Raw genomic sequence first — 25,342 nt, forward strand, 5'->3', positions numbered from 1 at the left:
ATGGCGAGCGTCTCAGAGAACACATTGAGTCCGGAAAGCGACGAATGTCTGAAGGATCGCCACTGGTACGCATTCCTTTGCTCCAGCCTCATCTCCTTCTTCACAGGACTGCTCTGCGTCTTGATATGGAGGATTTGCTCGTGGACAGTCTGCCAGATTAGCATCTTCCGAGCTAGCAAACAGCAGATTCCAGCTATCTTAGAAGCTAGTAGCGTTCTCGCAACGGCTTCGAAACAAAAAGCAGACAAAGCGGAGCCAAAAGTCGGTTCACTAACATCGGCTCAGGATTGGGCTGGAGGGTTGATATCCGGTCAAACAACTATTGGACAAATATTAGTGAGTCTTGTTGGTGTGAAACAACTTTTCTAGCATTAAAATTTAGAATAAAATCATTTTGATAATGTTGCTTGATATGAAATTTAAAGTTGCATTATACAACCTCTAATATCAATACAAATACACCTTATCAAACCACAAATAAAAGTTTTCAATGGGGATGTTTTTGGTAGAACTTTCACATACATTTTTAGAGTCAACTCTAACATTCTTCATTATTAAAGTGTACTAAATTGATATGAAATAAATAATTATTAAGGGTAACAATTAATACGATTTGATATGGAATAAACTGAATATTCATCTAGAAACAACACAAACAAATGACCACTTAGGTTGTAAGGATGATAATAAATTAATATGTAATAAATTAAAAATTTATGAGAAAAAAATCCCACCAGGTTGTGATAGTCTTCCTGATGAGCATTGCTTCTCTGATCATCTACTTCATTGATTCATCGACGTTAGTGCTTCATACTTCACAGTCAATAAATTTTTTTACGGTAGATTGATTTTTTTTGTGATTAGTTGTGATTTTTTTCAATTGAATTTCCGTAATGGTTTTTGTTCATATATTGAAGCTTTATTAAGACTTCTGTCTTAATTCTAGTCAGTTAATAGTATGTCATTTTAATTAATTTAGTGCTAATGTTCCTCTTGGTTTTTAAAAATTTTGTAATTAATTTTGTTTAACTTTGCTGTTAAATCGTTGTTGTCTCGACAAAAATAAGCAATGGAATGTAATGTAACTAAGTAACAATAAACACACTGGCTGGTATAACTTCTAACATTGGCTATCAGATCTCTACTAGTGGATAATATCGAAAATATGCTCATTTCATGAAGATTGTTCTCAAGCTTTTTTTTAGCTCTGGGTGTTGTTAGTGAATCAATCCACGTATATTCCTAAGTTTTCTTCAGCTCTTGTCGATATTTTCTGTGGTTTTAACATTTCAATTTTAACATTTTCAATTTCAACGTCTCCAATTTTAATTGTTTTCAATTTTAACGTCTTCCATTTTAACTTTTTCAATTGTGGTCTTGTGTTTCACTTAAAAATTATATATTCTCATAACGACAGTCTTGCTATATCATACACATCTTTATATTTGCAAATAATTATAAAAATATAAAGATGTGTATGATATAGCTAGTAGCATAGTTGGTTTAATACATTTTTTTTGGATTTTGGATTCTGAAATAACTTTTAAAAATTTTCACAAATTTTAAGGTGGATAAATTTACAGCTTTGCTGTACTTGCCCAATCCTTTAAATTTCTTCCACCCGCGATAGCGAACTTTTACAATTATTTCGGAATAAAGTATTGCTAATGTTATAATAATAGAATATATACAAGAACTATTTATTAAATGCTACATTTTTAAAATTTAACAATCCCTATATAAATATCATTGCAATAATAATGAAATAGTATATTGAGAAACGTATATACAATTGAAAATAATTAGATATTCTGAATTTTAAAAAATTAACAAGCTCTTTAATTTTCTAATAAGCACCAACATTATCTTTTTCTTGCTGTGTATATAATTTATCACAACTTCATCCTCTGTTATTTGCAGCTGTTACCAGTCTAAAAATTTTATAATTTATACTTAGTTGTTTTATAATTAGGAGAAGTTTTTGAAAAAAAAATTAATGAAAATAAAATTACGATGGAATTCATACTAGAATTATCAATTAAACATTAACAATATGAATATTTTATGAAAAAAACAAAGTACATTTTTATTGTTTAGACTAGGGTTTTCCAAGTGTAGGGTTAGGATTTCCAAACTTTTTTTCGTCGCGTTCCACAGATCTGTCAAAAAAATGTGGTTGGTTGGTAAAGTCTCTGAATAGTTTCAGCAACAAAACTGCAATAACGTTTATGATGTATTAGCCAATTAGCCAAATTTTACATATGTTTTCAACTACCAATGTTTATTTACATATACTCACACGCACGCACACACACATACATACAAACACAAACACACACTTATATATACAAACTTTGTTGTGACGGGCATAAAAGTGTGTTAAAAAAAACTTAGCGACTAACTTTTTTCTGGTTTCTACAAAATTTAACTTAACATTATCGTTGTGAGGATGAGCCAAAGTAGTTTTGGGCCCACATTTTTACAAATCTTAAGAGGAATCTGATCCAATTGACCATACCAAATATCTCCATCGAGAGTATGGCCCTAGCCCACTTACCGATCCCTCATATTGTTATATTATATATGAAAAAGCCTGATTGTAAACAGGAGAATCTAATTAGTTTCTATTTAATTTTTATTTGATTCCGATAAATCGTCTTGAGAATGTTTGTACGATTGGATAGTTGTTTGTAATTGTGAGTTTTTTTAACCTCAATTTTTTTCATTTGAATGTGGTGCGGCTACATACGTAATATATTCAAACACACGAATATTCATTTACCAATTCATTTGATTAGTTTTAAAAACTTTCATTTATATGCTTTATAGTTTTTTAAACTCAATATTATACTATTTTGATTTTTTTTAAATTAATAAAAAAACATTGACAAATTATTGAAAAAACCAGAATTCCAAGTCAACTCAGCAAATATCGGTAGGCGTTTAGTATGCGAAAGCATGTATTCCTGTATGAATAGATGAAAACATGTGTGTCTGCATATGTGTGTCCAATTATTATTAAATGTGATTGTGTGTGTGTGTGTGTGCGTGTGTGTGTGTGCGTGTGTTTAAATGTTTGTGTGTTGTATGTTTGTTGCGTGAATGAATTTAAGCACACTTTTGTACGTGCGAAAGTGTAGACGAATATATGCATATGTGTGTATATGTGTATAAAATTGTAAACAAATACTTGTTTTTGTCCGAGTGTGTGTATTTTTACCCATGTATGCGTGAATGTAGGTGTATTTTTATAAAATTAGGAATGAACTTGTACATCCGTGCCTAAGTTTGTGTGTCTAGGAGCATGTATGTATGTATGTATGTATGTATGTATGTATGTATGTATGTATGTATGTATGTATGTATGTATGTATGTATGTATGTATGTATGTATGTATGTATGTATGTATGTATGGCTATGTTGTGTACACAATTTGTATGTCTGTATGTTTTTGTATATGTGTATGTTTATTGTATGTGTGAATGTTGGTGTATGAATGTGTGTGTGTGTGTGTGTGTGTGTGTGTGTGTGTATGTATGCATGGATGTGTATTTATGTGTATGCTATCACGTCGGCATAGATCGTGGCTGTTGTTGTGAGGATGCTGTGCCAAGAATTTATTACCTGATGTAGGAGCATTTTTAGATTTATTGCTAATAAACTTTCTGTTTTCTCATTATAAAGGCTTTTTTAATTAATTGAATGCGTAAAATTGAAACTTGTTTATCTGTTAATTAATTAATTATTTTAAAACTCAATCGTGTGAATGATATTTATTGTGATACAAATTTTAAAATTTATGATGAAAAATTTATAATGTGAATGTATATTATAGTGACATTTTAATGACTTTTTTATAATTCTTCCTTGAAGGTATTCACAAAGACATTAAAATTTATAACCCAGTTAAATTAACAGTAATTTTTATAAAGAATTGGAGACTCAGTTGATGATGATGGTTTTGTAGAATAAAATTTTCAATCTTGAAAATTAATTTTCTTGCATTTTATTTACATCTAGAGATTTGTGAATTTTGTGTAATAAAGTGTTACAGTTGCCTAGTTTGAAAGCACAATGAACCCAGCATATCGTTTGCTATGTGTCCAATGAAATGATTTTTTGACTATTCACAAACGCTGTGTGTATGCGTGTGGCTTGTGTGTGTGTGACGTGCGTTTGTGTATGTATGTGTGTGTGTTTGTGTGTTGTGTATGTGTGTTGCAGATACTTCAAAAAGAATTACGTTAAGAAAGAAAATACACTGTTTCGCATAAATGTTAGCCTGAAATACAGAAATACCTTGCTTTTAGGTTTCCATGTCACTTCATTCAACCCACTTATTTAAAATTTCTTGAATGATTAAACAGAATAAATATTAAATGAACGTTAAATTAACAACGAATGAACAATAATTGAAGATTAAATTTGTAAAAAAACACTAGGGAAGCAGTGGAATCGTGCGAGAAGTGGAGTACTAGCACGACGCAGCAGGTCGATCTCATTTTCAACATCTTTTTCATGTTCTACTTTTTTATTCGGGTAAGACTTTTTTTTTCTCAAGTTGTTGGTGTTTCCATTCATCAGGTTAATAAAAGAGAGATGAATATCAATGATGATGATCGGTGTTATTAGGATGATGTATCGTTCTGATCTGCAGCTCTAAGGAGCATTGTTGTTATAAAATGGTTGTCAAATTATTGTTTATTCTTCGTTTCATTGTTTAATTAAAATTTTTTAATCTCAAATTTTCAGTGTAAGGTTTTTATGTGGTTGTTCATTTAAAGATTTTATCATATCATTTAATAAATAGGTGAATGTGAATGTTTTTTTTAAAATGTGAATGTGAAAAAAAAATTTTGCTCGGCGAGGCAGTTTATTTTTTCAAAGTTGATGATATCTATGCGTCATCTATCCATTCATTCGCTCCTGCGTTCTTTCAAAATTTGCTCTGTTTTTTCATTGGTTTTTTTCTCATTCGTACATTCATTCATTCATTCAATCATTCAATCATTCATTCATCCATTCATTCATTTATCCATTCATTCATTCATTCATGCACTCACTAATCGTTCATAAGGTAAGTTGTTTTTGAACTTTTTTTTCATATGTTTGGACTCTATGGTGAATCCTACATAAGTTTGCTTGTTCATTTGATCTATTTTACTTCTATTCTTTCATTTATCTCTTCGTTTTCTCACTCCATCTTTCATTCATTCACTCACTCGTAAGTACATCATATTATTTAAAAATCGTTTACGCTAAATTAACTTTTTATTTATTATCCCATTCTTTCGTTAATCAATTAATTAATTAATTCATTCATTCATTCATTCATTAGTTTGATTGGTCGTTGATTTATTCAAATTCATTCAAATATTCGCTTACCAATTAATTCATTCAACATTAATTCATTCACCTATGCGTGCATTCATTCACGTTACATTCATTCAACGTTATCCAATTTTCATTCATTCATTCGCAACTTCATTCCTCCACACATCATCTTCAGTCGCTCATTCTTTCGGCATCTATCTGTTTATTAGTTTAATAATTCCATGTTTTTGTTATTTGTGTGTGTGTGTGTGTGCACATGGAGGTACATCGCTACATATTTGCCTTATTTACTTACCTACCTCTTAAATCATGTACATATATATGTATGTATATGTAAGTTTTTGTGTCTGTATATGTGTGTGTGTGTGTGTGTGTGTGTGTGGTATGCGTGTGCGTGGTGTGTGTATGTGTATGTGTGTGGTGTGTGTGTGTATACAAACATACTGTAGTAACCTTGGGGATGGTGGAATTGTCTCATAGATTAATTTGAATTAGTTATTATCATCTTGATTATTTGCTATCTTTGCTCTATTATAATCTTTTGATTTTGAGAATCTCTTGTATAGAAGAAGCAGTGAATAGCGAAGTTAGTGGCAAGGTTTGAAGAGTAGTTGTATTGTGACTTATGTAGTTACTTGGATTGGTTTGCGATTGAAGCAGTTGTGTTCATCTATCGGAAATCTTGAACCAACGGAGTAACGAACACTTGACGATCGTTGATAGCAACAACACCGTGTTGGAAATATAGAGATCAACGATTAGTGTTGGAGGTTACGAACGTTTAAGCTTACAACAATGCATATATACATAATACATACATAGAAACATACACACGCACACACATACATACATACGTACGTACATACGTACGTACATACATACATACAAAAAACAAACAAACAATACATACATACATACATACATACATCCATACAACAAACAAACAAACAATACTTACATACGTATATACATACATTCTTATATCATATATACACATACATATAATCGCTCGCATATTTTAAAAACAATGCGTTTTTATGCGTGCGAGGAGTTAGTTTAAACTTATCTCCGTGCACTGTAATATAATATACAAAACACTCTCAACAATGTAGAATAAATTGAAAAATGTAGTCCATCCAGCTTTATTATGCATGTGGTGTATAAATAGGATTATCTATGTATAATTTTTTGTTTGTGTATGTTTGTTTTTGTTCGTTTGTGTATATGTCTACGCTAATGTATGTGTGTCTGTGCGTGTATAAATATTCAATTATATATGTATACATGTTCGTAAATATAACATATATATTGTAAAGTTATTCAGATAATGCAACGGGAAAGTTCTTGGCACTGCTTTTGCAATGACCAGATTCGATTGCACAGTGCATCCTTTCTATCACAGCCAATGTGTGTGATGCGTTGTTTCGCGTGTGTTCGCACGCATTGTGTGTCTTTGTTGCTGATGTTTGGGAAAAACGCTGAAGGGAGAATTGTAATGAAAGAATAGGATGAAATACATCACGCCATTTTTTTTGTAAACGCTTATATGCACATATATGTTCTACAAATGTGTACCTGCAGATGTGTATGTGTGAATGTGTATGTTTGTTGTTGTGTGTGTGTGTAAATCTTCTTTGAAAAGCAATGTTAAACGTTTGCAATAACATCTCCGGTTTATTTATTAAATAAACAAACTGAAATATGTTTTCTATAAATCTTCATGTTATTTCGCGCATTTGGGAAGATGAAATTGTTTGATCCTGTGATCAAATGGAGTTATTTAGCGGAGTTATTCAGCGCGTCGTAGAAATAATTGTTTGTGAATAAACTAATTCTTTTTAGAATTAGATGCGTGTTTCCAGTTCAACTCTTGACCTGATGACATGTGAAATCATGTGGCACCATTTATTTATTATGCTTTTCGAGCTAGTTCTAATTATGTGTTCAATTTTCTCATATAAAACACATTCACTTTTTATATATAACCATGTATGTGTGTGTTGTGTGTGTGTATGTGTTTGTGTATGTGTGTGTGATGTGTTTGTGTATGTGTGTGTATGTCTGTGTAATTTTCATGCATCATTGATCCATGTTTACTTACTTTGTTAATATGTTGCAGCAGATTTTTATAAAAAAAAAAAAAACATATTTTTGGTTTTAAGAGAAATGAGGATTTTATTCAGAATTTTATATTGTAAGCTTTTGACAACGAATCATTTGTATTTGGGTAAAATGGTTTTTCATGTTATTTATTTGCTTTTTATTATTATTCAATCAATTGATTAATTAATTTCCAATTAATTAATTATTTTTTTTGTTTTAATAGCACTTCGCTTAATGACTGCTTACCTTCTCACATATTGCCTCCTTTGATCACCGCAACACATTTATTCGTTATAATAAACGCTCTTTCATTAACCACTTGTTCGTCGATCCATCTTTATTTCTTTTTTGTTTCTTTCATTTCATTTTCATGCCGTCAATTATCATTCTTTTTCATTCCTTCAACACTTCATTCTTCCACATCCATCAATCAACCTCTCGTTTATGCATTTTTTTTCATATTTATTTTGTTCAATCTATCTGCTCTACTTCACACAATTCTCCGACGTGAAGCACTTCGAATTTATGAATAGTTGTTGCATTCACAGAGAAATTTTTATATTAAATAAATAAAAATAATAAATTTACTTGCGAATCAAGGCCTCACTCACAATAATTTTACAAATACGTTAACGCTTGGTATAGCTTGGAAATAGCCCGTTCCAGGTTGAGGTCATGAACTCTACCTTGGGTCATTTGCATTCGTAAAACAATTTTTTGTGTGCACTGTCGAAATATAATTAGAGTGATTGATCGAGATGACTCTTCATTTAGGCGTTAATTTTCTTTTTTCATTAATTGATTTATTTAATTAATCATTAATTTAATAATTAATAATTAGCTCATTAATTTATTCATTAATTTATTTAATTACTTATTACATACAATGAGTAACGTTAATTATATTACGTGATTGGGGTAGGTAATCACACACCTCAGCCATGATCTTATAAGCAGAATAATTATTTAATTAACCTAATTAACTTATTTACTTATTAACTAATTATTAAACTAACTTCATTAAATTAACTATTCATTAACTAATTATTCATTCAATTAACCCCTAACTCATGCAGTTTTTAGCGGCGCAGGACAAGTTGAGCTTTTTATTTGAGATATTCTCGCTCGTAGACTACTTCACGATTCCTCCATCCTTCGTGGCTATCTATCTCAACCGGAACTGGCTTGGTCAGTCGTCGCCATTTTCCAATTTCTCACTTTTTTTTAATTTGCTCGATGGAATAAAGATTCCAGACTGTTTAATGTTTAAATCGTTTTGATCAATTGCTATCTAGGTCTGCTGATTATCAACATGCTGCATGGCCATTACCTAATTTTCAAAGGCCCACCTAATTTTATTATACTTTTTCATTTATCTTTGTGTAATTAGAGCCTAATCATTAAATCATTCACACACACACACACATACACACACACACATACACACACATATACACACACACACACACACACATACACACACACATACTAATTGAAAAAAATAGTTTGCAACTTTTTTGGCGCACCTAAATTACAGGGTTAAGATTCACCCGCGCCTTGCGTCTCATGACTATACCAGATGTCTTACAGTACCTCAATGTCCTCAAGACCAGCAACAGCATCAGGTTGTGTCAGCTGGTCTCCACTCTTATCAGCGTCTGGTTCACTGGCGCCGGATTTGTTCATCTGGTTGGTTGGTTGGTCGGTCGGTCGGTTGGTTGGTTGGTTGGTTAGTTAGTTAGTCAGTTAGTTGGTTACTTGGTTGGTCGGTTGGTTGATCAGTTGGTTAGCCTGTTGGTTGGTTTGTTGGTCAGTTGGTTAGTCAGATGGTTGGTCTATTGGTTGGTCTATTGGTTGGTCTATTGGTTGGTCTATTGGTTGGTTTTTTTGTTGGTCAGATGATTGATTGGTTATTTGGTTATTCGGTTGATTGATTGGTCGGTCGGCTGGTTGATCGATTATTTGGTCTGTCTGTCGGCTGGTTTGATGATAATAACAAGATTGACTATACCATTTGTTAGTTATTCAAGCTGTCATGATAAACCAACACTTGTTACAAAACACATCATATGATACACATCATCATCATTCTTCAGGTTTCTTTATAATCTTCACCATCTTTCTTCTCCTCATTCGTCTATTTATCATTATCATCCTCATCATCATCGTCACCATAATCATCGTCATCGTCACCATCGTCACCATCACCATCATTGTAACCATAATCACCGTCATCATCGTCACCATCATCGTCACCATCATTCCAATCATCATCGTCATCATCATTATCCCTCTCTTCATCTTCATCATCCTCATCATCATCTTCATCATTCTCATAAGGTTGAGAACTCTGGCGATCCGTTCACGGGCTTCACAAACATTCACGCCATGTCGTATTGGGAATGCGTCTACTTCACGCTCGTCACCATGTCGACCGTCGGCTACGGCGACACCTACTGCCACACGACACTCGGAAGGATATTCATGGTCTTCTTCATATTAGGAGCTCTTGTTAGTTTGTTTGTCATCAGTTAATTTTTTCGTTTATAAGATTAGGGTTGAGACTATTTTAAATACAGTTATTTATTTGGGAGTGTCACTGCCTTCTCAACTTTGTGAAGTTTCAATTCATTGCTGATTGCATCATCGCTACCAAGCTGAAAATGCAGTCACATTTCAATGTAGTTATACCTACGTACATGTTATTATGTACTTAGTTCTTAATTTTTAACTATTCTCTATTCTATTTGTATATCTAGTTTGTATATCTTTAGTGATTTCTGATTAATTGTAATAACCGCTTAATCGGACCACATGGTTCAAATTCCAGTGCTGTTCCATTAACCGACTTCTATTGCGCCTGCGCGATTTGATACGTTCAGCAAGGAAGCATTTAAAAGTCAACAACCTGATAATTTTCAGACTCATAAAAATCCGCATAAAATAATTATTTCATAATTGTTTACTAATAAATTGTCCTCGTGAAAGTTGGCCCGTATGGAATATATTCATCGAATGATACGAGCCCTAGGTATGCATCAACAAAACTGACTTACACCAACATAAACATGAACGTTGGGAGTTAAGATGTGACTATGGGGATGATGATGAAGATGATGATGATATGGTGATGATCATGATGATGGTGATGACAACGATGATGATGACAATAAAGATTGTGATGAAGGTGGTGGTGATGGTGAGGATGACGACGATGATGATAATGACGAAGATGATGATAATGACGATGATGATGGTGATGATGATGACGACGATGGCGATGATGATGATGCTGAGGAAACTTCCACAAAAACTGACAAGTTTACAAAAACGTTCTGCACAAAGCATGCGGTTAAAAATTAGAGACGGCAGGGTATCTATTTTCAGGCTTAAAAATTTAAAAGAATTATACCACTAAATACATCCGTTAAACATTCCCGAAACATTTTTATAGGATTCCGTGTCGAAATCGCTTGAAAAAAAAACTTACAAATAAAAAAAGAAATAAAATGAAGTTAATATTAAGTGCATGTTTTACGATAACAACGTTATCTTCGAGATGTCTGGATTGTTTGATCGCTTCTAGGCAAACCGCTACAACTGCGATCATCAAATTGATAAACTCTTCAACACTTCTGATTACATCATACAATGAAACCAACTTCTTCCTCTGTGTGCTCTGCAAAACTGACAAAAGAAGGAGAAAAAGATAAACGCGCTATAAAAACTCAAACTCCATGAATGTATGGGTGAAAGCAATTTTTACATTCTTAACCAGTATAAATCTTTGGTTTGAACACTATACACTTGAGACAACATTATAAGTTTCATATGAAACTGAAAATTATATAATTCAGATTAAGTTTAAATTAAAAAAATAATTTTAATTGTAAAAAAACATTCTAAAAAATTGAAATTGGCAGAAGTATACAGTTTGAAATTGCATCGGACGTCGTCAAGAATTATAATCTTTAAACGAAGTAGAGAGCAAACTAGTTCTAGATTTAAAATTTCATTCAAACATTAGATAAGCAAAGCCTAAACGAAGTTATTGAGTTTATTTACGAATTCAAATAATTTTTTTATAAATTACATCAGATTTTAGGTGAACGTAAATTATTTAAATTTTTTGAAGTTAATCTGATCAAAAAAGTCTATTTAAACTGATTGTCATTACGATATTAACATCTAGAACGTTAACGAACTTGCCAAACTTAATCTTTGAATATCTTTAAAATCTTTGAATATTTTTAGGGAGAAAAGTTTTAAGTTCAACACAGACAAAAAAAATGAACGAAGCAATATTTTGTAGTGAAACCTTGGCCAATTTCAAACAGTTGCTAACTCAGTACAGGCAACAAATAACGATACAAACAGACTCTTACAGTGTAGATAGACAGTAAGTGATGTTAGTATCTTAAAAAAAGATTTACTTGTGAATAACAACATATGAGTTAATTGAACATGTGATTTTCAAACGAACGCAGATCTAAAATAAATTATTTGGATTGAAACTAGCACAGGATGCCAGCTGTCTGTTTTATAAACTCTTGTTCACTCAAATCAACTGCTGAGCAGAAAATTTTATAAAATAGTAATTTTAAAAAGTTTTATGAACGTTGAATGTTTCACAGAAATAAAAATGAGGAACTATCTGAATACATTTAAGTGCGAATTCCTATAAATTTGAATGCAAGATAGTTAGGTGGAGGTACTCGAGATTTTTACTCCTTTGATCGTTTGTGTTATCGCTTGTAAAGACAACGAAACAACTACAGCTACAACCACAACTACAAAATCAGATCACAGCAACGAACAACGACATATCGTAACAACGATTCATTTGTCATAGCATTAATACCAACAGATATGACAATATTCATGATGTTTTTAAACATTGTTTAGTTTAGTAATAATTAAAATGAAATAGGTTACAGTGCAATAAATGCAGAGAGATGTTTGTTAAATCTTAAAATTATTTAATTTCAGTCGCAAGCGTTTGTTGAAACATGTCCTAAATATCAACATTGTTAAAAAAATAATGCTCAATAGTATGCATTTAATTTTGTTTCTGAACTTCAAATGAAAAATTATCTTCAAACATGGTTGGAAATAATTTTACCCTATTAGGCCGATTTAATTTTTACATGGATGAAAAAGTTTGATTTAAAGACCTAATAAATTTAATTTTTTTATCAAATTTACCCAATGTTGCAAGCAAATTGTTGACAAGTGATTTGTTTTCAGGTCAAATATTAAAGTCAAAACTACACTGAAAACTTATTTTCAAACGATAACACGAAATGTATCTTCATGTTCTTTCAGTTGCAACATTGGCAATATTATTTTTACTCCTGTTACTTTAGCTAGTTATAAATATCTACATCATAGTCTTCTTTGATTTCCTGCTTTTTTGCGATCAGCTGTTGTGAACATCATCACTTCATAATATCCTTTCATCATCTCGCCATCTTCCTTCCCTCCATCATTATTTCTTCTTTATCATCGTCATCATCATCATCATCACCATACCATCATCGTCATCATCATCATATCTAAATCACCATCATTCACCATCACCATTAGGCCATGTTTGCTAGCTTCATTCCAGAGATAATGGACATTCTGGGAACGAGAAGCAAATATGGAGGGGCCTACAAAACTGAAGGTGGAAAAAAGTCAGTGAACTTTTTTTTTCTTTATATAGGTCAGTTTGAGGTCATTGAGAGGTCATTAAGATATCATTGAGAGGTATGTGACCATTTGAAGATTATTTCAAATATATATGTAATAATAATAGAGATGTATGATTTTATTAAAGAGTTCAAAAACAAACAATTTCAAGATAATCCAGATCTAGAATTAAAAAAATTGAAAATACTCTCTTTCTCTCTCTCTCTCTCTCTCTCTCTCTCTCTCTCTCTCTCTCTCTCTCTACTATTTATTTACTTTTGATATTGAGATTAAGACCAGCCACGATAAGAAAGATAATTTGAAGTATAAATGGAAAAATAATTTGAAACATGATCGACGATCGTTAGTCTGATCCAGCGGGTCGTCTACTGGATATCGGTTTATCACCTAAATTCGTCATCGTCATCGTCATCTTTATTATTATCTGCGTCACTATCTACAGTTTTCGTCATATCATCATTATCACAATCATAATCATTATCGTAATCATCGTCATCCGAATCGTCATCATGAGTTTTGATCACCTCATTGTCACTCATCACTGTTATCATCATACCCGACGCCACCAACGGCAGAAACAACTTACATAAGAATCCTCGCCACTATAATGTTTCAGTTGGAGGCATTGATTTTCATTCGCATTCATTTGTTTGTTTTTAAACCGAGTTTGTTCGTTCGTTCGTTTGTTTTTCATTTGTTTGCTTGTTCGTTTGTTTGTTTACTTGTTGGTTTGTCTCATTCTGTAATTATATATTTATGTGTGTGTATGCGTGCGTGCGTGTGCGCGCGTGTGAAAAAAAATAACTTTGGTATGTAGAAAGAATGCAATGCTTTTCGATGTAGTTTACATAGCAATGGTATGAATGTTTAACAATATTGTTAGTTTGTGATATAAGTTACCCGCGTAAGATGTAACCCATTTCTGTATCTTTTTTCTGCGCCGTGGTTTTATTTATTTTACTTTCGCTTCTGGAGATTTTTCCTCATTCATTTATGATGAGCTAAATATTTTCTGGTTTGGAATAACAATTTGTTTCTTTAATGATTCTTTATCGCCTATTTTCTACGGCCTAATTTGTAATAAAATTGTCAAAATTTTTCAAATTCTAAAACCATTCCATCACAACTCTCTAATCGTTTTCTTTGAAGATATGTACAAATTTAAATATTTATTTCATCAAATCAAAAAATTTATAAAACAAAATTTATCCACGTTAATAACATTAACATTTCCTTTTACATCCCTTCCAATGTTCTGGCAACAGTTTCAGACATATTTGAATTTTAAAGAACTATTCATCACTCTTGACGAAGGAGTATAAACCATGTCAATAACCTTCAACCTCTTGTACCATTCTATCTATCTTTACCGCCATTTCAGACGTGTTTGTTGACATTCTCTTACTCTCTTTTACCCAGCTGCTGTTAATATCAGAATCCCACAGTAATAATAATAATGGTAATAACAATAATAAGTGTAATAAAAATAATGGCAATAATAATAAAAGCTACAACATTAATATTAATAGCAATAATGATGAGATGCCAATTGTACTGACTTGTGATTGTAACAAGAAATTGCACTCCGCATACATTTATCGGTCTGGAACCGCGTTTCTTTTGATCTATTAACCATTCGTTTAAATCTAGGACTTCACTTCCAATCTGTAGTTTTTTGTATGTATATTTTTGTATGGTTATTTCTTAATTTAAATATAGATCTATATATCATTATATCATTTTCTACATCTACTAATCAATATTATTTACATATCAAGTCGCTATAAAATTTGTTGCTTCATCACTGTTTCTTTATCATAAAACATGCTAGCTTATGGATTCATTTTTTTTCATTTCACTGTAAATCTCGTATAAATCTCGTTTAAAATCTTTTCAGTTCAAGTTTTTTCTTTATTTTCATCATTTTAACAAATCTATTCTAGTGCTTTTTGTACACTTTACCACAACGAACTCCGTTGAGAGCTTATTAGCCAAAGCAGCTTCTAACAACCAACCGTTAGAATATGCACCTTAGAAATCCACAGAACAACTTAAATCGCACACCATTTAGACATTCATTCATTAAATTTCTCAATATTTACCATAAGAGCCAACTCACTTATTGCCATTTATTCTTAACAATAAGTGTTCTAATTTTAACTACATCCCGTAGACACATTGTACTGTGTGGCCACATAACGTATGAGTCGGTCACGAACTTCATGTCGGACTTTCTGCACAAAGATAGGGAGGACATGGGCGTCGTTCTTGTTATAATGAACAGGTTACTCTGTAGTTCATACCTTTGAGATGGAATAATTTTAAAAAAATTTCTTCTCCCAAAAACGTGAAATCGATTCATTATGTTTCTATTGCCGTTTATAATTAAAAATTCAGTTATTTATTATGTCATAAAATTATTCAAATGATTTTTCAACTTGTTCAACCTCTTTATTTGTTTTGAAAAACAGAAAAGAGCCAGATTTGGAGCTGGAGGGCTTGTTCAAACGCCACCTGACCCAGGTGGAGTACTTCCAAGGGACTGTCATGGACGCCAACGACCTCCATCGTGTCAATGTTTGTTCATTCTCTTGCAGTCTCTTCTTCTTTTTCTTCTGCATTTATTTTAATCCGATGTAAAATTTAATGCATTCTTCGTGGTCTCAATTTATGCAAGTAAAATATTTTAAACCATTTCAATTGAAATAATGAACAAACAAATTAAAGTTTTAAAACTGTTTTTGTGCTCTGAAAGACGATGAAAAATTGCCGTTGTTAAACATTCGCATGGAATGGGATTCGTTAGCGCGTTTAATGTTGATTAAAATAAAGTTCACTGCATTGACGTAATTGTCATAAAACCGTTTATAAATGAAACGTATACCGTATAACTTTCTTTTAATACAAAAAATTCTTTTTGGAATTTGGATCCAACTTTCCTTACATCATGATCATTCATGGATACAGATCAAGAGAGCTCACGCCTGTCTGGTGCTGGCCGACAAGTACTGCGAAGACCCGGACGCTGAAGACGCTGCCAACATCCTCAGGGTGGTCTCCATCAAAAACTACTGCGACGACATCCGCGTCATCATCCAGCTGCTCCAATACCACAATAAGGCTGGTAGAGTTTAAAACTTTTAAATAAAATCTGATGGTGCAGTGGTTAAGCTGCCTGTTCTTGCCGTTGCAAGGACTGAGTTCGAACGCAAAGGAACCCCCGCTTATCTCATGCTGTGTGTGTGCTGCGTGTATTCGTGCTTATTCACCTGGGTTGTTTGCGTGTCGGCACCCTTGGAAATGTTTTCAGGAGAAGATTATTACTGATTATTCTGTTTTTGTTTATTGATTAAAAAAATGAATATTTAAAAAAAAACTGAGTTAATTTGAGCTGAGCTAATGTTAACCTTTTTTTTCATCATGTGGCATCTTTTCGACAGTCGTTATAAATATTAGATACGAATATTCTCACATTTGAAATTTTCATCATCTTCAGTGAAAAAATGTTAAAATTAGTTAAAAAAAGAGGCTTTGTTTAGTTGGGTTTTTCCATTTTAGGCGTACCTGCTAAATATTCCCAGCTGGAATTGGAAGAGAGGAGATGACTGCGTCTGTCTGGCGGAACTGAAGTTAGGTTTCTTAGCTCAGAGCTGCTTGGCTCCTGGTTTTTCAACGTTGATGGCTAATCTCTTTAGTATGAGATCCTATAAGACGGTGAGTTGTTGTCTATGGGCTGATTAGTTAGTCGATTTGTTTAGTCTGAGTTAGATGTACATAGATTCTTACATCTTATTTTATAATACAATATGGGTAAAATTGAGTTATAATTTGCAAAATACTGTTACTGCTTGAAAAATAATTTTGGTTTTCTAAATTCATTCGTTCTAATTCGTTCTGTATATGTTTGATGTGATCGCCTCTAGGCACTCTCACTCATATCATTACATCTCCGTCGTCACATCATACCATCGTGGAAATGTTGTTTTTTAAAATTACCTCCCAAAGTTAAGTCCTGATATGCCACAGTGGCTGAATGATTACTTACGAGGCACCGGCATGGAGATGTACACGGAACTTCTCTCCAACTCATTTGCAGGACTCACTTTTCCAGAAGCTGCTGAGTTGGTAGCTTCGGTGGCCCTGGCGGATTAATTTTTTTTTATTGGTGAATGGTTTCTGAAAAGTGTGCGCTAATAAAATTAGTTTAGAAATTATTATAAAGAGTAAGTTTTAATGAAATTAGTGAAAAAACATACTTCAAATATTAATCTGCTTGATTGAATTGAAAAGTTGATTACAATGTTAATACGTTAATGAACTTTATCCTTGAAAAAGTTCTAAAAGTTAACTTTATTTTGTTCAATAAAAACAGAGCGTTTGAAAGTTTTCACTGCTTTTTTTATAAGAAAGAGACTCATACCTTAAACTGCTTGCTTGCTGACAACGCTGAAATAAAACTCGTAAATGGATAAGCAAATTTAACTTTGTGTGTGTATGAGTGTTTGTATTTGTGTTGGAAGTGTATTCATTCTCTACCTACCGACCTACACGAGAAAGTTGACCATCAAGTTTCAACTGACAGGTTGTGTTTCTTGAAGTTGAAGCTGCTGCTGATCGCCATCGAAGCGAGGCAGGAAGGCGCCGACGAGAGTTACATCCTCATCAACCCTAGGTACGACGTCAAACTCGAATCCAACATCAGGGGTTTCTTCATTGCAGAGTCTGCTGATGAAGTTAAGAGGTGATTAGGTGTGGTGAGTGGAATGATGATGAAGAAGAAGAAGATGCTGATGATAGTGGTGGTGATGGCGAATGATGAGGATGATAATGATGATGATGACAATGAGGATGGCGATTTTGGTGTTTGAGATAACATTGTCTACTCGGATGTTGAAACAGTTTAAGACAAGTGTATTTTGAAAGTTGATATGCGAAACATTTCTTTATTAATTAAATATAGTATTTCCTCAAGCTTATTTTTACACACACACACGCACGCACACACACATATGTACACACACACACACACACACATAAACACACGCACACTTTTTGCAGAGCCTATTATTATTGCCAGTACTGTCACTACAGCACGATTGATTACAAACAAATCAAAAAGTGCCTTTGTAGGACAGGTTCGTTTAACGAGGAATGATTTATGAATCAACTAAATAATCTATCAATTAATTAAATCAATTAATAATTTAATTAATTATTATTGTTCATTTTGAAATTCATCTCATTTTTATCAAATTTAAAGATTATTTCAATGTTATTCAATTTTTTTATTCACTAGTTCGAAACAGCGTGAATTAATTTTGTAAATTCGGCAATTTAATTTTTTTCAACAATTGATTAATTAGTTCAACTAACCATTCGTTCATCTTTTAATATATCTATCTATCCATCTATTATCCTTCTATCTATTTATTCATTCATTCAATAACCTATCCATCTATCTATCCATTAATCCATTTAACAATCCATCCATTCACCAGCCGTCATACAGTTGCCATCGAAGTACAACCGAATTGGAGGAACATCAGTTTTGTTACGGTGAGTTATTTTATTTTATTTTATTAAAATATCAAATAGTTTAAACCGTCTTAACTCTTTGTCGATTGTTTTGTTTGTTCCATTTAGTGTTCTTAATTTGTTCTAAAATTTGTCAGACTCAAACCCTGCCCTCATAAATCAGAGCGTGTTGTATGCTTACATTTGTTATTTTTGAGAATTCCAATCACATTAAAAGCAAATGGCATCAAAATTATTCTAATTCATTCCAATTTTGCCTTATCTTACACCATCTCTATATCTTACACAATCTCTATATCTTACACAATCTCTATATCTTACACAATCTCTATATCTCACACAATCTCTATATCTTACACAATCTCAGTATCTTACACAATCTATGTATTTTACAAAATCTCTGTATCTTACACAATCTCTGTATCTTACACAATCTCTGTATCTTACACAATCTCTATATCTTACACAATCTCATATCTCACACAATCTCTATATCTTACACAATCTCTATATCTCACACAATCTCTATATCTTACACAATCTCAGTATCTTACACAATCTATGTATTTTACAAAATCTCTGTATCTTACACAATCTCTGTATCTTACACAATCTCTGTATCTTACACAATCTCTATATCTTACACAATCTCTGTATCTTACACACCAAACACGAACGTCCAATAGAACAAACGCGTTGAAAAGGTCCTCCTACTCACGCAGCAGCATCGGCAACAACATCAACATGTTCTCAGGCCGGTCGGCAGCCGCGACACCAACTTCAACAATTAGTTTTAGCATTCCAGCAACGCAACAACTCTCGGCCACAACGACCCAGCCAGCAGCGGTGACAAGCGCGGTTACATCAGCCACAGAACTCCTGATGAATGAACCTTACAACAAGTTTGACAGCACGCTCATGTTCCACTGGTGCCCACCACAAACCTTAGAATCTTGTATTATTGTTAGTCGTGACATCTTCTACAGTTTTTCTTATATAAAACCATTTACCGACAAATTTTTACATGTTGGAATTTTTAACCGACAAATTTTTATCTATTGGAATCAATTATATATTGTCAAAAATAATAACAAGGAAGTTCGATTTATTTTCTAAATGATGCCAATTTATAATACAATGTTAGCAATGATAACCTTAATGTTTTGATGTTTTTATTGACTCTGAAACGAAAACATTTTAAAATGAGACATTGGATAATCATATAAATTTTATTTTATTCAACTTTATTAAAAAAAACGACTTTTGAATATCAACGGACAAGTTGGCACGACGTGATGAAGTTCCAACTAGTTTGTTTCAATTCTCTCTGCAATGTTTTCCGGAGCCAGCAACAAGAGCAAACAAACAGTGCACGTAGTTGTAGATGTAGATACACGTGAAATGATGCACAACACATTCAATGTGATGGGGGCGGATCTCTGTGTAATCGAATCCGGTCAAAATTTACCGCTACACCATGGCGTCAAATTGTACGAATTCTACATACATTCTTAAAAACAAATCAACTCACCTACAGCAAAAATATTTTCAAAAACACAAAACAGGATAGAAATTCGTGTTTATACTTTGTCCAACAGCAACAACAACAAAACCAATCGTCGTCATCATCACCACCGCAGCAGCAGCAGCACTCATCGTCGTCGTCGTCGTCGACTTCATCACCTCCGTATTCATTCTGCAATCACGTTGTTGTCTGCCTGTTTGCTGACCCTCACTCGCCGGTCATCGGCCTGAGGAACCTGGTCATGCCACTGAGGTCTAGCAATTATCATTTCACAGAGCTCAAGTCTGTGGTCATCGTTTGTGATAAGGACTACTTGATCAAAGAATGGAAGAACTTGTGGAATTTCCCAAAAATATTTGTCATCGATGTATGTTTATATAATGAATGGTTTTTTTTTTCGTTGATAATCGCTTCTAACTTAGTTTCAAATTAAATGTTTGTTCTACAAGGATTTTAATTTTTATAGCACGTAGAATATACGCAATTGTTTGTATGGACGGAGCTTGTTAGTAAACTGCACAAAAAACTTTTGGAACAGTTCATGGTGTAGGAAGGTCGTAAGGTACGACACCTCTACTGTCTGAACTAACACGCGGAAAATATTCTATTTTCATGTGTTGTGAAAATAAATTGCCCTCTTATTATGATGCCTGAAATAGCGAAATCGTGTTGAATGAGTATTATTTCTAGAAGTAGTTTTATTGGCCCGCTGCCATTTAAGCCAATAACTTAAATTTGAGCAATTTGTTTGCATTGGAAATTTCATATGTCTTCCTAGCAAAACCACCTAAGAAAATTTGATTTTAATTTCACCCAAAAGGGCTCGCCCTTGAACCGAGCCAATCTGAGAGCGTGCAACATAAACGCCTGCGACATGTGCATCATCCTGTCGGCGAGAAACGCGATCGTCGACGACTGCAACCTCGTCGACAAGGAGGCCATCCTGTGTTCACTGAACATCAAAGCCATGACCTTTGATGATGTGTACGAGCAGGTGAAGAGTGTGCACAGGTCCAACATGTGGTCGACAAGTGGGTGTCTAGTGCGTGTTTGTGTGTTCGTGTGTGTGTGTTTGTGTGTGTGTTCGTGTGTGTGTTCGTGTGTGTGTGTTTGTATGTGTGTGTGTTTGCGCGCGCTTCCGGATAAAATTTCAGTTTATGTTCATTAAAAATTCAAGATGTTTCTAAAATGTTGAGAAAAAATATAGAACTTTTTAAAGCAATCAAAGTCATGAATAAGAAGAAATTTGTAATATATCACAGGCATCAACATTGTCATCGTAAAAGTCATCATTATGAACATCGTCATCTTGATGAACCATGGCATCATGAGCAACAACATCATCATTGCGTCATCACATCTTCATCCCCATCATCACATCATCTTCGTCATCAACACAGGTCCAAACATGCGACAGGTGACGTTCGATCGCTCGAAGCGCCGACACACGCACATCAAATCTGGGGCGTCCATACCAATGCTAACTGAATTAGGTTATTTGGTGGTTAGGAAGGAGGTGGAAAAGTTGTGGGTTTGAAAAAAAATTGTTACGTGTAACTAACTAGTTCCATTGCTATCATCTTCAGTTTCATCGTTATCACACTAATTTTATCTTAAAATCATTAGGACTAATTAGTTCCTATACTTTTGTTCGTATACTTCACGAAACTAGGTCACAAAAATTATTGATAACTTTATAACTAATTAACGTTTCAGATTTAGATCAATATATATGGTAATTTTGTTGACATGGATGGATTTATATCTAGTTCGTAGATATGTTTGAGTAGTTGAAATGTCTGATACATATAAAGCACAACATAAAACTACAAATTATGTGCATGGTTGGCAAAACTCAGCCTACAATGTATATAAAAAAAAGTATTTGAAAACATTTTTGGGATGTTTCTGCCGTGGCAGGAAATGACGCCAATGTGCAGTTTTTGGACCAAGACGATGAAGACGATCCGGGCACTGAGCTATACATCACGCAGCCCTTTGCCTGTGGCACTGCCTTCGCTGTGTCCGTCCTCGACTCTCTGATGAGCACGGTAAGCTGAACGAACGATTTAAAAGTTAATTGAAACTGCAAATATTTTGGTTGGCGTGTGAGTATGAGTGTGGATATGCTTGAGACGTTGGAGAGTGTGTGTGTGTGTGTGTGTGTGTGTGTGTGTGTGTGTGTGTGTGTGTGTGTGTGTGTGTGTGTGTGTGTGTGTGTGTATTACTATTATTATTACATGAACAATTTATGCTTTCATTTAAGAACTAATTTTTGGGGAAGTTCGCTCGTTAAATTTTTTCTGTTCTGTTAGGTTATTTTAAATAATATTCTATAAGTAATTAATTCATAAAACGCTTGTTTAATGGTAGTTGAAATGGGGAAGGAAACAGATTAGTGGGTTGAAACGTGTTTAAACAATTCAACGTACCGAACTGAAATATCAGCCAAGCGATTAAATTTTTTTCAAAGTCATAAAACCCACATTTGTCTATCAACCAACCAACCAACCACCGAACAACCAGCCAGCAACACACCACCAACCACCACCAACATCTCTCCAGACTTACTTCAACGAAAACGCCCTCACCCTGATACGAACCCTCATAACGGGAGGCGCCACACCGGAACTGGAACAAATCCTGGCAGAGGGAATCGGCATGCGAGGGAACAACACTCCAAGCCCACCTGAATTCACGACGATCCGAGACAGAAGTCGAGTTACTCAATTGAACCTCACCGATGAACCGTTTGATGTTCTCGGGGTGAGCCTTAATTAGAGGATTTTGTTATGTACGTTGAAAAATCGGTAGTTAAAATAATTAAAGAGCTTTTGTTAGCATTGTTAGAGTCAGTCGTTTTTTATCTGTTTAATAATTACATTGAAAAAGCTCTAAAAGCAGAAGTTTTGAAATCAAAGAAATGTTTAAAAAAAATGCAAAATATTTTTTTTATCTTTTACAATACTACGTTTTAATAAAAATTCTGCAATAATCAAAACGAAAATTGATTTAAAATAATTATTTTTTCTCCATTTTGGACGCAAACCCCCAACTCTGCAACCGACAGGAAAACGCCACGTACGGGATGCTCTTCTCCTACGCATTACGAAAATACGGCATTCTCTGTTTCGGATTGTACCGCTACATGGATCCGCTCAACAGTGCAGACACCAACCCTTCCGCTAAACGTTTTGTCATCACAAACCCCCCCGAAAATTTCCAACTTATTCTAACTGATAAGGTGCAGAGGTTCTTTCAAGTTTTTCACATTTGACAGTCATCATACAGTCTGGTAATAATCACCAAATGAAGTTAAATTTTAATTTATTGCTGATAAATATAAAAGTCACAAAACCTAATCTAACATTTTTCATCCTCCCATACCAGGTCTTTTGCTTGCGACCGTTCGAAATCACCGAACGACCGACGACGAGGAGAAAGAAGAGGCGAAGACCTCGCTTGTTGGGAGAAACGAGCATCATCAACAACAGTAGCCAGGGTTTGGCTGGCTCTTCCAGGTGATAGTTGGCCAGTTCACTGACGTTTTGCTGCTACCTCATAAACGGTCGGGTTGTTTGGTAGATAGATGTGATGCCATCGGTATCGGTTAATTTTCCGTTTTAATACATTTTTCATTTTATAATACTAGCCAGCCAGCTGATAGGAAAACTGCCAATGAATAATGACAAATGCTAGCGTATGTTTTGAGGTTGGCGTGCATTTTTTTTGTGCTCCGTAATTAGTCATGTTTTGCTAAACTGTTGTTGGCTCTCCTCATGTTCGTGCACTACAAACTACACAATTTTATTTAACTAGAGCTGTCATCATCTGGTCTGTGATTGCCACAATTAGATCTTTAATAATTTTGCATATAAAGTATATATATATAGTATACCTACGTACATACACAAACACACACACACGTATATATATATATATATATATATATATATATATATATATATATATATATAATGTACAAATATGCCGATATGTCTGTCTAACTTGTAAAAAATTGATAAAAATATTTTGATGATAACGTATATAGAAGAAAATATGAACAGATGAATTATGAATAAGCAAAACTGCGCGCTGTTTTATAATTGATTTCGACGCTAGAGTTACGGTTGAGATGTTGTCTGATTGAATGAGAGACTAAGTTAGTAGAAGAATTGAGAAGAATGATTGAAATTATTTATTTACTGAATGAAAATGAGTTACAGTGTATGACTGTATGACTGATTCGTTTCGTTTTTTGTCATGCAGTTTTAATTTATTCAAGACGTGTGGACATTATTTAATTTCTTATTTTCGCCACTTTTTCCGATTTTACAATAATTTTAATACGATATATTTATATTATAATTAATCTACTTTAAGTTTAACTTCGTGTTAGCAGCGAGTCACTTCTATGTTTCTACATCGTCGTGCACGGAGAGCGTGCACTTTTGTTACTGCTGTCTGTTGCATTGAGTCTCCCGCCGTTTTCTGTACACCAACTATGTCTATTTCTAGTTTCAAATTGATTCAGTGGAAGTTTAATTAATATTTCGCGATAGAATTTTTTTTCATGTAAAACCCCGCACTTCTTTTTACTGTTGCTGGTTAAATACTCATCATTATTTCCATCTCTTTCACTCTCACACATTCAGCGGATTAAAGATAATCGAGTCTGTTCATTTTTTTGTGTGTACATGATTTTTTAACGATAAAAAATTAATAACGTTTGGGTTAATTTTTAGAAGTATATGAAAGAAACATCGAAAACATTCAATGAACTAAAATTAACTGTCAAACAGAGCAATCTGTCTGAGAATTTAAGTTGTTCTTCAACTGACTTTCCTTCAATCACTGCTTCTAAAAGGTTCGACAACATACAGGTATTTATATTTATATTCCTATCGAGAAAAAAAAACACAGAACTACTCAACGGAAAATAAAATAGCTCTAACTGTAGTTGCTGGTAGAGAAGTAAAATAATTTAGAAAAAATTTATGTAATCTAAAAAAAAAAATAATATATGATTTGAATATAGTATTGTAACGTTTCAACGCATTTTCATAATAACTGTAAGGACATGTTTGAAATAATAGAAATATTTCAAATCATCTTAGAAAGTTGAGTTTACGATATGAATTATAATCCTC

At 33.4% G+C, this 25,342-nt stretch overlaps 1 protein-coding gene across 1 annotated transcript; it reads left to right on the forward strand.

Moving 5' to 3' along the window:
• HELRODRAFT_112655 (hypothetical protein) lies at positions 1-23,469 on the forward strand (the record flags this gene model as incomplete). Its single annotated transcript, XM_009022136.1, has 22 exons — positions 1-336; positions 738-799; positions 4,444-4,540; positions 8,515-8,626; positions 8,976-9,127; positions 9,779-9,949; positions 13,025-13,116; positions 15,306-15,416; positions 15,604-15,709; positions 16,100-16,261; positions 16,691-16,846; positions 17,138-17,253; positions 17,715-17,873; positions 18,191-18,267; positions 18,631-18,688; positions 19,354-19,630; positions 20,317-20,559; positions 21,013-21,240; positions 21,631-21,685; positions 22,113-22,243; positions 22,758-22,958; positions 23,263-23,469. 22 exons carry the CDS (start codon positions 1-3, stop codon positions 23,467-23,469), a joined length of 3,309 nt encoding a protein of 1,102 aa, XP_009020384.1.
• Between the last annotated feature and the right edge of the window lie 1,873 nt (positions 23,470-25,342).

Source organism: Helobdella robusta (assembly GCF_000326865.2).
Source record: "Helobdella robusta unplaced genomic scaffold HELROscaffold_30, whole genome shotgun sequence".
Classification (NCBI taxonomy): Eukaryota; Metazoa; Annelida; class Clitellata; order Rhynchobdellida; family Glossiphoniidae; genus Helobdella; species Helobdella robusta.